The 18,933-nt window shown below is 36.8% G+C and overlaps 1 protein-coding gene across 42 annotated transcripts in view; it reads left to right on the top strand.

Annotated features, from left to right (window-relative positions):
- The window catches only part of CaMKII (Calcium/calmodulin-dependent protein kinase II), a 93,992-nt gene that overhangs the window by 55,313 nt on the left and 19,746 nt on the right, over positions 1–18,933 (top strand). For 15 of the 42 annotated variants that reach the window (XM_034318254.2, XM_034318255.2, XM_034318261.2 and 12 more), the window contains exons 10-12: positions 85–145; positions 8,327–8,416; positions 16,752–16,808. In XM_034318254.2, the coding sequence (XP_034174145.2) occupies positions 85–145; positions 8,327–8,416; positions 16,752–16,808 (208 nt within the window). The remainder of the gene's footprint in view (positions 1–84; positions 146–8,326; positions 8,417–16,751; positions 16,809–18,933) is intronic. The other 27 variants (XM_034318260.2, XM_034318271.2, XM_034318285.2 and 24 more) reach the window with 7 other exon arrangements.

Here is an 18,933-nt window from a genome sequence, read left to right on the forward strand (position 1 = left end):
GTCTCTAAATAATTAAGACCTTGACCGAACGAGAGTTAATTAACGAAAGAAAGACTAATGTTTTGTCGGTTTGTTTGTTCGCAGGTCGCTATTCTGACGACCATGTTGGCGACGAGGAACTTTTCCAGTAAGTATGATGCACAGGGTAAGTACCTCCGGCCCTCTTCAGTGCTTCATGGACCACGACAGACAGTACTTTTATATCACCTATTAAATTTTACATCCAGCCCTCTGTATCTCTCTGTATCTGTCTATCTTTGCCTCGGTTTCTATCTCTTCCCTAACTTTTTCTTTTTCTACCTGTCTTTTTCGTTTACGTTCCTGAATTCATAGTTCATAAACCCAGCTCTTTCTTCATCTGTCTTGCACATCCCCCTGTTTATATATTATATATACATACATATAATATAGAGGTTCTGTTCATCAACCCTTTCGTTCTTTTCGAGAGGTGCTTCAGAACATGGCACTGTACGTACTTCCGTTTCACTTATTCAAGAAGTTCTACTCTCGTGACACTTCTTTTTTTCGGATATGAATGCTTCAGGGTTGTTTTTCAATTAAATTTTGCGAATAGAGAATGGTATTGGAGTTGGTTGTTTGAAAAAATAAAATATACGTTCAGATACCACGAAATGAAGCACCGACGATCATTCTTGCTCGTGCACCGAACGAAATAGACACCCGTTATGTTAATCCCCGCCTATAGAATCTAAATCTAGGCGATCGGAGCAGCGAGGTGAAATTGACCTAAAAATCACCCCGTACAATTATCCATTTCCATTGGCACAACCACGACGGTAGATCTTCGTGATCTTCCCCGATCACCTCATTGGTTTGCTCCGGCATTATTCAACGAATTTCATCCTCGCTTGCTCTTGTCATTAGCAATAATCATCATGATTATTTGTTCACAAACCTCGTGTTACTATGTACTCATAGTCGATGCACTTGGCTCGCACTTCATATCATGCAAGGACTGTGCTAAGTTACCCAGAAGGGAAACATTTCTTACAATTTTCCTTGTATCATAATATTTTCTCTTCATTGTCATTCGTTTGTTAACCACGCGAATCGTCGCAGTGGACTCAAGCAGTTTTCTAATCATCGAACACCATATCGAGTCATGCTTCGAAACAAATACGAATTTCATCAAAATCTATTTAACACTTTGATGGTTGCATACTTTGTGGAATTTTATTTCCAACTTTTTAAGGTATTAAAATGACCAATATTGCATCGGTCGTCAAAGTCTTAATTTTCATTTGCTTGAGACAAGATGTCATTGATCATTCATTATTCGTTTCATCGTTTAGAAGAAAAATTCATTGGAAGTTGAAATGGCTAGTGTTCGTTTGGGTGATGTTTCGATTTGAACGATTCAAAGTGTGAATTTTCAAAGGATTTATCATTTTTATTTTGAAAGGTAAAATTCATATAATTGTGTTTCGGTGTTGAAAGATTGTGTTAATAGAAAGGAAAAAAAAAAAAAAATATCAAGTACAACTGTTTAGGTCCACTGTCGAGAAGTGCCCGCGAATGATTTATTGTATTGTTTAGTTATTGCTAACCACTCTGTAGCGCCTGTCGTATGGATAAGACAACAACGAAATTTGAAACACTCCCGTGGACCACTTTTTCTATTTGCCTTGAATTCGTGCCACATATTTTGGAACTATCTATTAAACTACTAACGCAAACATATTCTATATCTACAAATCACTCAGATTTGGTCGTACAAGATAAACATTTGCATGGAGTAATACATTTTAATCCAAATATTATATGTATAACAATATTTTTACAAAATTGATATATTTTCTTGAACAAAACCCATTTCGTCAACTTTTAGCAATGTGATTTTTTATTCAAGGAGACGTATCTAGAAAAAAATTTGTATTTTAACTTTGTATATTTCTGAAAAATGCAGTTTCTTTCGAATTCGCATTTATGAAATTCGAACGAGAAGGAATTTTCATCGGCGTGGCGATAAAGATTCAGCCGAAAGACCTCGGCTCCGAAGTGTTCCAAAATACGAAACATGAATGTTAAATCACGCAAATCCATGTCTGTATTGTGTACGTCTGTATACACACACGACACCCTGTTAGTTTGACTGGTGCGCATCTTGAATCTGGATGCTCGACAAAACGGCATAATCTTTTCATGTATTCGGATACGAATCGAATACACATCCGCTATACATACGCACACACATTTACGACAAGAAAAAAAAAAGTTACCCTAGAATGCAGCATCCTCAGTTTAGTCGAGTAGATGAGCATCTTGCATTTCTGTGTAGAGACACGACACCTGTAAACGCGACACATTTACCCCTCCACCCTGAAAAGACAAGAATAATGATTTCACTGTTTGACGATCTTCTGTGTTTATATTTTCGTTGATTTTTCTTTTTCTTATTATCATTTTCTATTGTTATTGCGACTGTTTTCTGTGCGAAAAGACACATCGTCGGGGACACTTCACGCTCGAAGTAGAATCAGGTAGGACACGTTAGGCAATGATCAATTTTCTGTGAAACCTGTGAATATTTTTATTGTAAAAATTATGGAATTATGGAAGACTAACAATTAGGTTACTTTGATGTCGATTCAGGATTCTTGGGGGTGGAGGGATCTCGAAGGGTTGAAACGTGGAAGGTAATGTTCTGGCGTTGAAATTGAGAAAAAAAAGAGGAAATTCTTTTCTACTTAAATTGATTAAAGAATAAAAATTATTTTTTCTAATTTTTATCTTTTCAATTTTTCCATTTGGGGAATTATGTACATAACAGAAGATATACAAAAATTTTTATTTCTTTTCATACCTTCTGCTATGTTACAAATTTTACAAAAGTCCACAATCTATCTATGAAAATAATTTTAATTCCTCCGTAATTAGAAAATGAGTAATTGGCAAGATTGAAAGAAAAATGAGTTCGCGATCGAACGTGCGAAGGAAACAGAGTAATTTTTTCGCAGTTCGCGTGTTGGTCGGCCTGTTATCGTGAAAACCATCAAATACTTTCATTGCCGTGTAACAATTTCCGTCCGGAAGTAGCCGTGGAAATGCGAGTTCTCGTCGCCAGCGTTGCCAGCAATTTGTTTCAATTACGAACTCGAAGACAGACCGCGATCATTCGTTTCCTTTTTCTCTCTCTCTTTCTCTCTCTTGCAATCCCTTTCGTTTTTTTTTTTTTTTTTTTCTTTTATTAGGGCTACCTCGAACAACCGACGTGTAATTAAGTTCGAAACGCTGTCTTTCGTTCATCGATCGGTAGGCTAGAAGTTTAATTAAATTTATCTAATCGCTGTAAGCTCTGGATCTTCGAGTTACGACCATCTTTGTCTTATTTTACGACTTTCTTCTTCCTACTCTGCAATGTCTTTTCTTTTTGCCCTTTTTTTTTCAACCGTAATATCGCGAGAACGTTACCTTCCCACGATCTCTGCAAACGTAATTAATTAACCCTTTCGACGTTAAGTACTTCTTAGAACGACCCGCCGTCGGTTTTTACATCAATAGGAGCTTTAAGTATAATTACACACCTCGAAGAAAATCAATTGAAATTAGAATATCCTTTTTATTTCGTATCGTTCACCCGCTAGCTTTAATGAAAGGGTTAATCAACCCTCGAACGGACTGAAAGTGACGCGACTGATCGATACGGGGTTATTTTTGACTCGTTGTTCGATTTTATCTCGAAGAACATAATCTGATATTAATCATTTCTTTTGTAAGTCAACTTTTTATTTTATAAATGAAATGGCGTGTCAAAAATGAGCCGGTATCGACAGCGTGAAATAAAACGAGAAAGAACTTTGAAAAGGAAAATTCCACGGTTCATCTGGTCGTCGTAATTCGTTGTCAAGTCTGTCACGCAAAATTTTCTCCCGCTTATCAATCATCAAATCGTTCCTTCGTTCGTCCGTTTCTGGAATCTTTCTCCGAAATTCATGAGTTTCATTTTCACGATCTTCCAATAATCTCCATTGCTTTTCGAACGCCTCCAGACGCGTGTATTTCAGCGCCAGCAAAATCGAAACGATAAGTTCCTTGGTGGTTCTATCGAAATTCGATTTGGAAAAAAAAAAAAAATGAAAAAAATCTTTCTATCCGTCCTGTATTTTCTCCATCCTTCTTCAGAATCAAAGCTGAAGTAAATATCATTCTTTCCTTACAAGAAGGGAAGAAGATACACCTCTGAAACGATCATTGATCGATCGAATTTGAGGTTCTTATTATTTGGTGATTATTTTGTGACAGGAGAGAACTCGTGGCTCGTGTTGTCTTTTTTTATAAAAACAATTCTTTGATTTTAAAATTAAATAACTTTAATTACCAGAGACATGAATTTTACAAAATTTATAGACTTCTATTAATTATTTAAGCAAATGAAAATGATGTAGCATCAATGTACTGACCTTTATTAATAATTTTAATTAAAATAAACGAATGTTTCGGTTTATTTTTGATCGAATTGGAGATCCTTTCCCGAAATGTTTACTTAAACCGTGACCGAGTACCTATATTCCGAAGCGAGATGCTGTTCAAACTCCAACTCAATGCCATCTCCGAATTCATCGAATCTATAAATTTCGAGGTTCGTCGACGAGCTTGACGTGGTCGAAATTTACGCGAGAATTCATTTGTATAACCACGGTTGCTTATACAGGGTGTCGAAAAAGTTGAGGTCATCCAGTAGCAATAAACAGAAGTATATATATATTTAATGAAAAAAATTAAGTTTTTGGAATTTGAGCTTAACTTTCGTGAACACCCTGTGAATTTCAAACAGCAAAATAAGAAAAAAATTGAATTCATAAATTCCTAGTCACAAATAATTCATGAATTTCGTGCTCCATTCGTGAATTCCATTCAAGAGAACGCGAGCCGGACGATCAATTCTGTTCTCTCTGTTTCAGTCTATCTTCCTATACATACGTACAATTATATCTCGTATCCTAACTCTTTCTCTTCTTTCTCTACCTATTTATTTATTCTTTCACACTCAACGACTGATTATTTAATTTCGTTGACAAGGTTACGCGAAGTGGGTCGGAGGTGCAAGAGCACCTTCCATTTTCTCAATCTTTCGTCGCTCTCTCAACCTTAGAGAAGATGTATCTAACCGATAAGCAGCAACGCTTGCAACATCGTCACACAAAGCCACACGCGACATTATTTTAGTTGTATCTCACACGTTGTGAATCGAACAACTAGCGATATGTTCGTCGGAAGTTTCGATAGAAACTTCGCGTTGATTTCTTTTGTTATGCTGCTCCAAATGATTTAGCCACGCCTATTCATGACCTACTTATCCCCCACTCCTGCTGTTTATGTTCCCCACTACTTCTATAGGTCCGCCTACTATGTATATCTTTATTTCGTTTTATTTCCAGTTTTGAGTTTGAGAAATTAATGATATCGTTTAGAATATAGATTCTAGATGATTTTAAATCTATATTCGTTATAGTTTTTATCTCATATCTTTATAATTTCATAAAGGTTAGCAGAGATGAAAAGGTAGGGGATTATGAAATGTTAATCGAAAACTTGTATAATAATTTTTATTCAAAAGTACAATATTTAAGGATTTAATAGCTACTCATCTACCTTTTATACTTTAACCTTTTTATTCAAATAGGCGATTATTTCGAGCAGTATAAAGAACATGTTTAATAATTATCCTTAAAAAAGATAAAAAACAAAACTCGAAAGAAGAATCCTCCGCACGAACAATCGCGTTTCCGCGTCGCATTTGGCATGGCTACGCTTTCCGCTTCGCTTCTTTATTTCGTTTCACGCCTAATTGCTTGCTTCTCTCGCAAATATAGACACGTAGTACGTATCTGTTAAACAAGTGTTGTTCACACTGAACATCAATATTCCGAACTGTTCGAAATATTTCCTAACGTTCCTTCGTATCGAGGCAACGCGTCAATCTTTTCCTTCTTCGAATAATTCTTCCATTCCTCTTCTTCATCATCTCTTGATGACTATTACATTATTCTTCGTCACATAATTACCGAACGTTTGAAATCGAAGAGCAGAGACAATTTAACAGTCCAAATACATATTCGAGAAGGGGAAACCCCCGAGAAATCGTTGGGGTAGATTTTCAGAGAATAGCCGCGTTGCCTCGACGGGGGTGCTGGCACGAGATAAGAATACACGGGTCACATAAAAGCCAGCGAGACGAACGCGTTTCCCAATTCGCGAATTCAACCCTCCCTGAAAGTACACGGATATTACACCTTAGGGATGAATTTCTCTGGTGTATTTATACTGGCGTCGGAAACCGACTGCCTATCCATCCTCCCTCTCTTCGTTTCCCACTTTTCCGCGATAAATTATACAACCACGCGTCGTAGACACGATTCACGAGCTTTGAAGCTCGGTATTACCGCGACAATAATAATTCTATCATACGGGGATAGAAACCCCATGTAATTCAATATATCTCCCTTTCTATCGACAATAACGGAATTCTCATAGGTGATACCTATTGTTCGATACTTTTTTATTTTGAATTTCAATATATAACTTCTACCCTGAAAGTTTTGAGAATCTCTTAAACGTTTCCATATCCTTAGGATTTCCAAAAATAAGTATATACTTAAAAAAAAAAGAAACAGAACAAGTTATGAAGGAACACGTTTTATTATATGTATACCGTCCATTTGGCTGTGGCAACAATAACAATAACAGTAAACTACGAAAGAAGGGAACAGTAAATAAAATACAGATAAAACCTGGCCTGGCCTTTCTCGATCGCGATTCGCTGTACATTTGCAAAAGAACCATGACTTCCGTCCCCCCAGTGACACGCAAAAATCGCACGCAGCTCAGCATGCAATTTATGATACATCCTTTTTTTTTTTATGTAAAATTTTACGTCGCTTCGCTGGCGCAGAACGAAGCCGAGCTCTCGAGAGGAGCTGCCTGAAGGTAAAGACGAGAGGAGAATCGTTGTTTTTTACCATTTTTTTCCCCTTGGCACCGATACATCATCTTGAGAGCATCGGCAGAGTTGCTCGAATTGATTGATCACTATTGTCTCGCATGCAGAACAGATTTACTTGAATGTTCGATTCCGTTGTAATCCTTTCTTTTTCTTTATCTTTCCTCTCCTTTCTCTGTCTTCTTTCTATCTTCTCTGTGGTTTGCGTTTCTCTTCAAAACTCTGTCTCTTCTCTGAAAGCTAGTCTAACCCTAATCTAATACTCTGCTGTACGTTACCAGAGATTTCAAGCTCTTTTCTTTTATATTCAGAATTTCTGAACCTTTCTATCTATTAGAGGATTTTCTGGGTTCAAAATTGACCATGGATCGACGTAACGATATTTTTACTTACTGTTCGAAACTTGAGTGAAAACCGAGTATTCATCGAGTGTTACGTCGATCCTGATTAAATTTCGACTCAGTTGACTCTTGGTTAACTTGTGCCTTCAGTTTCAAACTATACGGGTTTGGTTAGCGATCGAGATACACCCGTGCTAAATTTTGTTTCAACGAGACTCTTCGTTCTTAATAGAAAAATTAATTTTTCCCTTTCTCATTTCTTTGCCTGATGTGGGCTTTTGAAAACTTTCAGCTTCCCTGTTCTGTTCTTCAAAAAATAGACACATTGAAAGCACACTTTTTTGAATCTTCAGTAGACTTTCACATGTTCACGTTTGAGAATGATCAGGCACCTATTAAAATAATATAGGTAAACTTTTTTCTTTTGCACCTGTCTATCTTGATCGCTAATCCCACTTGTCTTCTCTCGATAAATTCTATCGATTTCAAGACCCTGATCAATCCCAAATTCCTCCTAATAAGATCCTACACGATCGCCTTGCGCAACTGTGTGTGTTCTACTCGCTCAGATCTGGTTTCTCTAATCCAGTGCTGTTTATGGGAACCTAGGCAAAACCAGGTGGTCCTCTGTTCGTTCCCTCATCTACCCACCTGCACTTGCCTTAGGATTTAAGAATAGTATCCCATAAGTCTCTGAGTACGTCCGTGTTAAGGAGATTTAAGTAAGGGACGAATAATGGGACAGTGAAGTGTTTAAAAGGAACTCCCCGCCCCCCCATTTATCATAAAATCTGAATGTAAAATCCCAAAAATACCCTCGATTCCCTAAGTACAGAAATATTAGGGAGACCTGATGGAACATCAAAAAGTAAGTGACCCCTGGGCCCGTGGACAGCACTGTTCTAACAAACCAAGCAATCTCCTGTTCTGTCACACTTACTCTTCTCTATTTCTCTATAAACAACAACAATTTTGCACTGTCCCCCCTGAATGTCGATTTACTGAAACGCTCTGCGTGCTCCAGGTCGGAGCATCATCACGAAGAAGGGCGATGGCTCTCAGGTGAAGGAATCGACCGACAGCAGCACAACGATCGAGGACGATGACGTTAAAGGTAGGACCACTCCATCCTCTCTCTCACTCTAGATCTTCTTCTAGCCCCCTCTTTTTTTGTGCGTTTCGATTCCAATATTATCCTCGGTGTACTCGAGGATAGCCCCGGGAATGTGCACCCCGTTTAACGCCTCCTTTTTTTTTATCACCCCACGAATCACGAACTTTTGGGGCCTGGCTGTAACGTACCCGGAGGGTGCGTTTACGGTTTCGATCTGTGTCGGTTTCATCGTGTACGCTCGATTTAAACAGGTTTTTTGAGATCCGGATGATTTTAGATCTAGATGAGGAGATCCTATGGGGGTGGTACCATTGATGAGGATTTTAATGAAATTGGGATAAGTGATTGTTTTATTTTCTACATTCATTTTTCTATATTTTATTAAGTCTCTAAAAAGTCTATCCAGGGGTCTCCTCTTCTCCTCTTTTTTTGAATCATCCTGTGGTTAAGAGAATTAGAGAGGCCCGTTGAAAATGAAAATTTCCAGACCGAGGAGCAACGTAGTCTCCGAGGCAAAATTGACGAGTCGCGATGGAAAACATCGATTACTCGAGCACGCCTCTCGATTCGACGCGACGTGTGTATCGCGCGCACACGACGAAACCGGAGCCTGTAGGCTCGTTAATTGTTCGACACCCAAACTGGGACGGTTAATTTTCTCGCAGCGAGATCTACTAATGGATTGAACGTGATTTTACTCGCTACTCGCGCGGCTATAAATTGCATTTCAGTCCCATCCGGATTCGAAACGGAACGACCTTCTCCGTCGAATGGACGAGCGAGACGATTATTATTGGTCGAATTTGAATTTCAATAGACGCCGAATCGTAGCGAACGATCGTCCGACGTTTTAAATCGACTCGCGACTGATTTTCCTTACACTCCGTTTTCTTTTCTCTCGAATGATTTCTTTGAAAAACTTGGTGTTTTTCTTTTTCTATTATCAGTAAACGAGGATATATCCTCTCAATAGAGAGTTTAACGGCTTGTAAATTGTAAAATGGTTGATAAAAAAGTGTTCTTTTTTTCTTTGCTCTCGTTAATTAACGTTTACGGAGGATGATTCAGGATCCGGTAAACAGTCGGCGGTTTCTCTGCACGATGTAACGAAATCACGGGCAGAGATTTGCGCGCGCATATCGGCCTATTATTAGAGAGATAATACTCTTGCTCACGTGCGAATCGATCGTTGGACAATAGCTCGAGTAGTTAAGTATCCCCCGCGTTGCTTTACCCCCTTCAACCTATTGCTCTCTCCAGCCACGATCTATCTTTATATTTGCGTACATCTGTGTTCCGATTAACAGTATATGTTGGTAAATCTGTCGCAGAGATTCCTCGATGACGCGTCATTTATTGCCGCCTATTCGATATTATGTTTACAAATGTTTTTGGAACGTTTGTAGTTAAAATATTAATTAAGTGGTCAGTTTCAAAAATCCGTCGTTTGATATGCAATAATTATAATATTTCGAAAGGTACATTTTGTATATCGAGCGAATCTCTGTTGCGAAACGAGGAAAAGGTCCGTGTATACTTTTAGAAAGTAGAGCTTTACTCGTCTCGTTACTTACCCATCAAATTTTATAGCCAACTTCTATTCTATTTCTTTCTGTAGACGTTGGAATCTATTAACTTTCAATTATTTATTCTAATTAATACTGACGGTCCGCTTTTTCAAGTCAATCAAAAAACTATGAAAACATCCTGGAAATAGTATAAAATAAAATACAATCATCGATCATACGTCGAATGCTTTCAAAATTCTATTTCATTTTCCAAAGAATGCATTTGATGTTTAAGAAGAATTTGAAAACGTTAGAGTGCAAATGTTCATTGTCCTCGTAGGATCAGAGTTCAATGTTTCACTCGATGTGTCTCTGAACATTGTTTATCCTCGTACGACACCTGTTGGTCAGCTTTGAATTGCTCTATTCTTTGCGGTATCATTTCGATGCGCATACATCGCCAGAGCAGATTTATCAAAGAGGATTTTTTTTTTCGAGGATTGCACTTTCAAAATTTCAATTTTTCTGACTTTGTCGATATAACATTACAAATAAACATTAATTCTTTTTTTTATTTTAAAGTGATGCACCGTGATTTTGCAAAATATTCTCAATTATTTTTAGGCTTTTCTAATATTATACAACATTTGAATCCAATCGGGGTTCTAAAGGTTTCGCACACGATAATTATATAAAATTTTCTTATAAATAAATGAGCGAGGATAATTAGTGGAAGTGCAATCCGACGATCGCCCCCTGGCATGCATGCAACCAAGTCTCCTTGTCACCTTACACCGAAAACACTACCAGACAATGGGTTTCATTCGCTTTCAAGATTCAGACGTTTTATCACAGAGTGGATTGATTCTCGAGCCAGACACAAGTACACTCGAGCACAAAACGGTAATACCGTGGCCCGTGTTGAAACAATTGAATTCAGAAACGATGTCGTATTGTCGTACCTATTGTTGTTACGCTTCCTTCGATGCAAATCGTGATGCGAAACGAGATCAGTAATGAAAGTTTTGAAAAATTTTCATAACTTTGAGTTTCCAAGCACAAAGCCCATTCTTTGAAAACAACGAAACATAATAAATTTTAGTATACCACGAAAAAGAAAAATTCATTTTATGAAAATATTACAAATTAAAATTTTTATAAAATTAGCATTCTATTAACACTTCACACTGTCCCATATTTCTAAAGCAACACACAGAACATTTCCTCCAAAGAAACGATAAAAAAATTACACTGTTCTGTGTTCAGTCACGATGCTCACAAATCCATAACACGCGATCATGTCCCCAGATACAAATTGGAGCTTGATCTCTCTTTATCGTTTACTTCGATAGATTCCAGACTTCATTTTGTACCCTGGCCGAGAGCAATTCGTAATTTCGTGGACGACATTAATCGTCCGACACTTCTATCGAACCGCTTTTGAGAACGATTACCCGCTTTGAAACATCGTATTACAGTTTTGCACATCGAAACGGGGCTTCACTAGAATCTAGGGTTCCCTAGACGCGACTACTTCAAATGGCGATAGTTAGCACAGTTTTGGTCATGAACGATTTAATGGAACGTTTTAATGCACGCGTGTGATTTCAGTAGTATAGACTTAAATTAGGTCAGACCATAGGTGAAGCAGAAACGAATCATATTAAATGAACCGCCATGAGTGATATTTAAAAAAAAAGAAGGAAAAAAAACATTACCTGATCGATATTTATTTGTAATGAATTTATTTTTAATTTATCCGATTAACACCTTTAAATAGAGGAAATTCATTTTTCAAGAATTTTCAATCGGCAAAATTCCAATTCCATCGAATTTCTATTTTTCTTATAATTCCTGTAATTATTAAATACTTTTAATTAAAGGAAAATTTACTTTTCAAAAATTTTCTATTGGCAAAATTTCATCCTTAATTCAATTCGACTTTCTCTTGACTTTATTTCCAGGAAAATTTCATTTCAATCATACATCAATTAGCATTCCCGTGGGCAAATTCTGTTGATTTTTCTTTATGTCGGTCGATTGGTGAATCGCGAACCCCACGACGACCAACCACCGTACACGCGATCGCTGTTTCCAGTATGCAATTAGCGTTGTACAATGAGAAAGTCGTTGTTTGCGAGTTCGGATAATGGAGTGGTGAAATTACTCTGAAAGTTACCTGGAAAAGTTAAAGGCTGCAGGAGTAAATCGAAATCGCGAACCGGTATTCTCTGGAAGCCTATATTTATATTTATGATCGCAAAGAATTCGTAATTCAACTTTCAGGATCGATGCGTGTGACGCTTAATTAAATGAAATTTAGAGAAAAATCGAAGAGTCGATCGATTATCTGACGATGAATAATCGCCGATGCTTTTGCTTCTTTTCTATTTCCTCGTCAGTCATTCAGCCAATTTTCTTCTTCTTTTTTTATTAGTTCTTATAGGTGAACATCTCATCGATGGCAGTTGTTGCGTTTCCCGTTTAGAAGCTTCTGCTTGAAAAGGAAACACTCGTTTCAATATTAAATTTATACTTTTATTGTAAAAGATAAAATTGCTATTTTTTAATCATTTTTCTATGATATTTAGTATAGTATACTATAATTACAATTGTTGCAGTTCTCAGTTAAAACTTTCCACTTGTTACCTGACAAAATTTACATAAAATTAAAAAGCAATTCACAATTGCAAATTAAGAAGCACCCTACAAATTCTATAAGAAACGAGTGATTCTCGTGTAGAGCAACCATTAATCATCGTTTCTCGACCATCTTTACTGCTTCTTCGTCTCGTTCCTACAAAGACCCAACGAATGAGTTAGTATGCGATTAGCGAAGGTAGATTAGTTTTGTGACCACGTTAGAAGCATCGTCCATATTAGTGATCGAGAACAACACAAGAGACTCATCGTCGTAGAGAATGCAGCAATCATCACACATTCCATCATGGCGAACGTAAGTCGGTATCAAAAAAAGAACACCATCGCTGGGATAACGTTATTACTTCTTATTTCTATTCTTTTCTTTTCTATTTACTTCGTTCACACACTCGATCACCAAAAGATTCTGCACCAAATTTGTCTTCACCATGAATTATCTTCCACCAATTCATTTTATTCCCTATCTATGTATGATCTTCTATGTCTTTCTTTGTTTTCTATTTATCACACGCGAAAGATTTAGAGAAAAGAATATTTAGGTTTACACACAATTGTCGTTTCACCATCGACGTGCCCCATCATAACGATACACGGTCCACCGTCACTCCACGGTGTTATGGATTTATGAACACCACCCTTAAATTGCCTGCGCTAGATATTCTTCTACTTTTTTCTTTCATCCACCCCACGTGCTAGCAACCTATCCCTGCTCGTTTCCGCTTCGCGATCTCACGCACCGTTTCGCATGGCTTGCCTCGTCCTGCTTCGTTGCGCGAGAAGTGGTGCAGTGATTGAATTTGTTTCGAAACGTTCAGGTTTATAGCCTGAAGGTTGAAACCTTTAAAGTTACGCTTCTTTTTACTATCAGTTATCAGAATGCTTTATTATATACCACAGTTCACCAGAATCCATAACTGCGAAAAGACCAGTTTTCGTTCATTACGCATCTCCAGTACGCATCTTCGCCCTGATTGGCGATACTCCCAAACGAAGTGGAAAGCGATTAGCGGAGAGCTCGCTGCGTTCCCCCACCATCTTCCAACCTGCGCGTCGCATTTATAGACTCTGGTGAACTGCGGTATAGATATTCGACATTTTTGAAAAATAATATTTCAAAGAATAGGGTAGATTTTCTAAAGAAAATTAAAAATCACTGCATCATTTATCCCCACCAAGTGCTTGAATTTAGTTTAATCGTTGCTTGTTGTATCCATTCGCTTAGTGCATCGACACCAAGCTTTCTTGAATGCCGAGTCGAGTGTTGAGAATAAAAAGAGCCGAAGGTACTCTAATCTCAGCGGTAGCGAGCGTAAATATCAGGGAACTTTGTTTAAAGTATCCACCGAAAGGAATCCCGAATCAAGGATCATCTGAAATCCTGTCGAGGATTCGTCGAATACACGCGTAACTCGATTCGGGAAAGAAAAAAGATACGTGTCCCCAGAATCTACTCGTTTGTCCTGAAAAGTTCTAGGAACTCGACGACGGTGAAACGAAAGCTCGTTCGTCTTCGAGAACAACTGAAAAAGAAGAACTCTGTCCCTTTTTGCACTCCCTATTTCTCTCTTCTTTTTCCAAGAGAAAGGCAAAATAAACTGTTTGCTCGTTCAAGCACGATCCTTGGAATTTTTCGATTTCTCAAAGCGATCCCCCCTTCCCCAACGAGATTGAATCGACCGTTCGATATGCACACGCGTTTCCCTCACTGACAATGAGAGATTCGGAAGAAGATCGATTACGAATCTTCCTCGATTGCACACGTGCACCTTTTCAGCACAGATTCTTTTGAAAGTATGTAATTTATTGTACTAGGATTTTGATTTCTTTGATACTGTCTTGAATTTAAAGCGAGATTTTGAGCGGAGACTTTTGGATTTTTGTTCTGGAACAATTGGTCATTACATAGTAATAGTATTACATAATAGTATAATGGTATTTTTAAAATTTTTCACAAAATTTGATATTGTTATCAAATTCAACTTATTTTTAATTTAATTTATTTTCAAATTAACAAGCTAAGAAATACTTATCAAATATTGTATAAAAAAGTAAACGCTCTATAAGAGACTATTACTTTTCTTTGATATCCTCGGTGATGCGATCATCCAAACAAAAAAAAGGGTAGCAATCGTTCAACACAAAAAGCAAAGGGTCTACCGTTCAAACTCGCTTCACCAACCTTTATCGTTTCGATTCTTCGACAAGAATGACATCCACTTTCTTTTTCTTCGCACGACTCCATTTGCCCACTTCTTTTTTTTTTTCGTTCTCTTTTCAAGAACATCCTACTAAATACTTTGAACCGATAGTATACTTGTCCGAAAGACCCAAGTACGAAGAGAACGAATAATGTGCTGCAGTTCTATCCTTCTCTATCTATACTACTCTTTCCTTTTTCACCACTTTATCTATTCTATACATTTATTCTTTCGTTAGTTTACGTTAGAGAAAAGCTAGAAAATTAAGCTAGAAAATATACTTTCTTAAAATTTTCGCAGCTAATATTCGGCGTTTTTGCGAATCAGCTGATACTCCGTGTTAACAATCAAACTATTTTTTTTTTCTTTTTTTTTTTTTTTAATAAAATAGTAAAGTATAATGTCACTATATGAACTCTCAAACGACGGTACTGGATCAATAATGATTTGGGCTAAAATTAAAAAATGATATGAAAAATTTTGAGAATGATAGTAAGAAATGGAAGAGGTTCAATTTAAACTGTCGCTGTCTATCATCGTTTAAGGGCTAATTATGTTCACGGAGTCCAGCTATTTCGCATCGAATTACAGCGGCGTCGTGCCGCGCGCATTTCGTAGTCGTTCAGAAAGCAACGAAGTACTTTGTCGATTGGAATGGAAAAAGAATTTAATTGGTTATTGGATAAATTTTGCAGCAGGGGGTAAAGTTGAGCACAAACAGTGTTGACGTTGCAAAACTTTCATCCGTTAATGAGTCCATTAATGAGTTTTTGCAAACGGCACACCATGCCCCGTGAGCCGAATGATTCTGTAGAACGAAGATTAAAGTAACTTGTGATTTTCCAAGTGCTACTCGTTAATTTAGAATCCCGTGTTACCGAAGAAAATGTAGGAAATTTGTTTCCACTACTTGAACCTCGTTTTCGCAGCTTTCTTCTTCTGTACTTCTTTTTAAAGAAAACTAACGAGGGAATTTTGCGAATTAAATTTCCATTAAACTTTTGTACAATTGTTCGAGAATTAGTTTCTTTCATACCTCTTTTCCAGTGTATGTACTCTGACTTTCAACAATTTTACAACGTTTGCTGCGATGATAAAAATATAGAATGTTTCAAATTCAGTGATATACAGAGAGTGATCCAGATTTTTCGTACTTCACCAACAGGTCGATGATATTTTTCTATATTGGCTTGAATAGTAAAAAAAAAAAATTGAATAAGAAATAAAATACATATTGACACGCGAATGGTTTGAAAAAAGAGAAAAAAGTAAATATGGTTGGTATGTACATTCTCATACCATAGTAAAAATTGTAAAGTGAGTTAGTTATCAGATATTTTTGTTTAAAATCTTTAAAAAAACATTGTATAATCCTGTATTCATATATTTTTTGTTTATTCTTATTATTTACACAGCAGTGGTGTGTAGAAATATTGAAACTGTATATGTAGGCTGAAAAATACGCAGGTTATATTACTTATTCTCAGATCAGTAGAATTGGTCAATGTACGATCAGACATACACTTCTCATCCAATTGAAATTTCTACCAAACAGGAACACAAAACTTGTTATAATGTACAACATACTATCTCAATAACTGCAAAAAAGAAATATTTGTTAAATAGAAAATTATTGTTTATAAGTCTACATTACGAAGTAAGCAAGATGTAAACGATTTAAGCAGGGAAACATCATGAATTCTGATTAGTAATTTGGATAAAATTTTTTCGCAATTTTATTAAATTTTAAGAAATTTGCTTTTCAAGTTGCTTTCTGATTGGCTCAGACAAAATGGCTAGAGAAACGAAAGCTTATCTCGGGTTTCAGCGCGTTGCTATTCTCTAGACCTGTAAATAGGCGTTTTATTGAAATTTTTTTTTTTTTTTTTTTCTTTTTTTTCTGCTACAAAAACGAATGAAAACTCTCGCATATCCGTATACGTGACGTATGTGTGTATTGTTGTACAGAGGATAAGAAGGGCGGCGTCGACCGGAGCAGCACGGTCATCGCCAAAGAACCGGAAGGTAAACCTGCACACCGAAGGCCAAGAAACAATACGTTTCGAGGCTTCACGGCAATTTTCATGTGTAATACAAACATGTACATTAACTGCGTCTAGATTTACGTATACGTATTCCACGTGCGTGTACGTGGAAACGTTCCACGAAATTTACACAAATGGCTTCTCTTATTCGCGAATTGAAATTTATCGTTCATCGTTTCTTTTTGTTTGCCATAATTTTGTTCGGTGCAGCATTATTGAATATCGTTTGCTAGTGTAATTTTATGTTGAATTCATGTGTATTGTTTCATCGTTTATCGTTTGATTTTTATGTCACTGTATTGTATTCATAGTTTCAAGTTGGGAAGATGTATCATTAAGTAGATTATTGTTAAGGATTTATTAATATTATTATTCTTTTGAGACAGTTGGTTAATGCAAAATCTTCGAAACACCCTTCCCCACTTTGAACTATGATTATTGCGTATCAAATGGCTGATTTTGGAGCATAGAAATTTGATGGCATACAAGTATTGTCAAATAGCATTAATTGTGTATCAATTTGAAGCTTAATGTTAATAGCTTATCATTTAAAAATATAAAGTCGAATATTGAAAGCTTCTATAGTGCCCTTCTCGCCTTTTACTATTAATCAAAGAATCTAATTCTTAGTTTCGAAGAAGGAACAGAAATATTATAATTTCTTTGATTAATGAAATCTCAGAAAAACTAGTTTTCTATTTGATTTATTTAAAATGTTGATTGGAAGGAAGAGGGAAGAGCAAGTGATTTCTGAGGAGGTTTTCTCGATGGCGAGAAGGGATCGGAAGCAGGTCGCGAATCGGAGAAGCCAACTTCACGAGGGGCTCAATGACGAGCTTCGAGCCGAGCTTTTGCACCCTGTCTGTTCCAGCTTCCGCTAACTCGTACTTCGGATTTACCGTCTCTCCAGCCTCCTCTCGTTCCACGAACTAATATCAGGACGTTGCGTGCATCGATTTGTTATTAATCTTAGCCCCTGCATCCTGTTACTGGGATTGATCGTGTCCCCTCCTACGACATCGACGATCGTGTGTACTGTTTTTTCGCCATAATTGGCCACGTTTTTAACACACGTTCGTTTGTTGATTTTAGGTAAAGAGAGGCATTTGGGCTGTGAAATGATTTTCAGTGAAATTTTATTTTAGAATAAAGAAAATATTCGATTTATAGCTTTTGATAGGTAATTCAATGATATTTTTAATTATACATACCTCTTTTCGTTTACCTAATTTATCTTCGTTCGTTTTGATAAGTATTTCAAATGAATTAACAGGAACGTTACTTAGGTATATCTTTTCTGAAATAATACAATTTTATATCAGTTAAACTATTAAAATTATAACTGCGATCTGGCTATATTATTCAATTCATGAATTGAAGAGAACAGTCTCGTTCATCTCTGATAACCAACGTTCATTCTGCATACAACGTATTGAATAATCAGTCGTACGAAATGTATGAATAATAAATATACCCTCGTATCGATTGAATACCAGCATATAATATTACGTAAACAGACCAAGCACCAGTTGTGGTTTTACCAAATCGGAGAACATATTATATGATCATGGAAAATTTCAGTTTCCAAAAATTAGAATATTAACTTACCTAACAAATTGACTCTCACAGAGGTAACAGTTACAAATTTAATTTATTCAAACGACAGGAGATAAAATTATTAAAAATATCCTATGAAATATTTGTCGATTTTCGATTTATCAAAAAATTTCACTGAAATTACCAGCCAACTAACGTTAGGAACCCTAAAAATGTAGGGATCTATTTACGAGTAAAATCAGAAATTTGTCCTCCCATTATCCCCATACTTGTTTGCTAAACGCACACGATTCAGAATCGTATCGAGCGAGTTCCAACGCCGGAAGCCAGCAACCGTCTACGAAATAACGAACGAAGACCTCTGATCAGACATCTAGTGGATCTACTGGTCGAGGCGAGTAGACAAATTAGAGAATCGTGCGATGAGAAAGTCGGAACGATTAAATTACACCAGTGTGTATATTTTTCGTGATAGTCTGCTAGATTGTTCATAGAAATTGTTTGGCGTTGTTGTAAACGTACACGCTGTATAGGAGAAGTAAATAATA

This window comes from Osmia lignaria, chromosome 6 (assembly GCF_051020975.1).
Source record: "Osmia lignaria lignaria isolate PbOS001 chromosome 6, iyOsmLign1, whole genome shotgun sequence".
Taxonomy (NCBI): domain Eukaryota; kingdom Metazoa; phylum Arthropoda; class Insecta; order Hymenoptera; family Megachilidae; genus Osmia; species Osmia lignaria.